General features: G+C 50.3%; 1 protein-coding gene across 1 annotated transcript in view; it reads left to right on the top strand.

Moving 5' to 3' along the window:
* Positions 1 to 254: 254 nt before the first annotated feature.
* The window catches only part of LOC103383077 (aryl hydrocarbon receptor nuclear translocator-like protein 1), a gene marked incomplete at its 5' end in the record, with an annotated part of 4,823 nt that continues 3,644 nt past the window's right edge, over positions 255 to 1,433 (top strand). The window contains 6 exons of the mRNA XM_025057188.1: positions 255 to 331; positions 419 to 457; positions 535 to 576; positions 669 to 826; positions 915 to 997; positions 1,088 to 1,180. Coding sequence (XP_024912956.1) covers positions 255 to 331; positions 419 to 457; positions 535 to 576; positions 669 to 826; positions 915 to 997; positions 1,088 to 1,180 — 492 coding nt within the window. The remainder of the gene's footprint in view (positions 332 to 418; positions 458 to 534; positions 577 to 668; positions 827 to 914; positions 998 to 1,087; positions 1,181 to 1,433) is intronic.

The raw sequence follows: 1,433 nt of genomic DNA on the forward strand, positions 1-1,433 counted from the left end.
GTAGATCAGTGGAGCAGCTGTGCCTCCGCCGTCCAGCAGAGGGAGCTATTTCCTCCTTACCGAGTCACAGCTCGAACCCCAGCGATTCGTTTTTTCATCAAACTGGTTGTGTCTTCAGCATCGTGAGGTTGAATCATACTCAATATTTAAACACTTTAATTATGTCAACGGTCTGTCTGTCACGTCCTGGTGTTTATGATTGGACCACAGAGGAACAGGGGCCGAGCCAGGGGCCGAGCCAGGGGCCGGGCCAGGGGCCACAGGCCTACAGTCTTTTGGTGGCTGAGCTCCCCAGGAAACGTAAGGGAGACGTGGAGGAGACATCCACCCAGTAAGAGCCAATCAGTCTTCTCTGGTCTTTGTTGTCTTTTTTTTAACCACAGAATCATATAATTATTTTCTGATTGGTTGTTTTCAGTCTCAGCTCTGACCTCCAGCTGGACGACGACCTCAGCAGGTAAACAGTCTTTATGTTTCTTTTCTCAGACTTAACTGTCTGGAAAACTAGAGAAAAAAGATCTTTGTTCTCCACAGATCTGAAGGAGACGATCAGCCAGTGAAGGTCAAATGTTTCAGGTGATTCTACTGCAGTTGGTTGGAGTTCTCTGTAGACCTGCTGTAGTGGTCCAGCTGACACACTCTGTCTGTCTGTGTGTGTGTGTGTGTAGGAAGCCTTACCGGCAGATTGAGAAGCTGCGGAGAGATAAACTGAACCAGCTGATTGACGAGCTGTCGACCATGATCCCTGCCTGTCAGCCTGTCGGTCAGAGACTGGACAAACTGACCGTGCTGAGGAAGGCCGTCCAACACCTCCGAGCCCTGAGAGGTGAGACTCACCACTGATGAGAACCTGCCTGTGTGTGTGTGTGTGTGTGTGTGAGGAGCCGTGCAGTAACTCCTTGTGTGTTTTGCAGCAGCGTCAGGCAGCTCCTTCACAGTCGTCAGCTCCATTCCTTCTATCCTGTCTCCTGACGACCTCCATGACCTTCTGCACAGTGTAGGTACAACCGTGACCCCCCCCCTCCTCCACAGGGTCAGTCTGAGAGAGATCCGTCACTCAGTCCACCTTTGTCCCCCCCCCCCCCAGGTGTCGGACCGCTTCCTCCTGGTGGTTAGCTGTGACCGGGCCAAGATCCTGTTCATTTCTGAGTCTGTTTTCCAGCTGCTCCACTACAGCAGGGTGAGCTGAGGTCGCCATGACAACCTGGTCGCCCACCACCCCACAAACTGAGGGTGGAGGTGGGGGGGTTCTGTGTCTCAGGAGTGACCTCTGCAGGACACAGAAACAACTCATTTGATCATTTATTTATTGTTGTAAATTTTACTGTTAGAGGAGTTCAGGGGGGGGGGGGTGTTATGTTTATGCTAATTTACATAAAACTGTTATCATATTATTTTTGTCAGTTTTATCATTTTATTGTTATTTTATTGCC

This window comes from Cynoglossus semilaevis, chromosome 8 (genome assembly GCF_000523025.1).
Source record: "Cynoglossus semilaevis isolate Cse_v1.0 chromosome 8, Cse_v1.0, whole genome shotgun sequence".
In the NCBI taxonomy this organism is placed as follows: Eukaryota; Metazoa; Chordata; class Actinopteri; order Pleuronectiformes; family Cynoglossidae; genus Cynoglossus; species Cynoglossus semilaevis.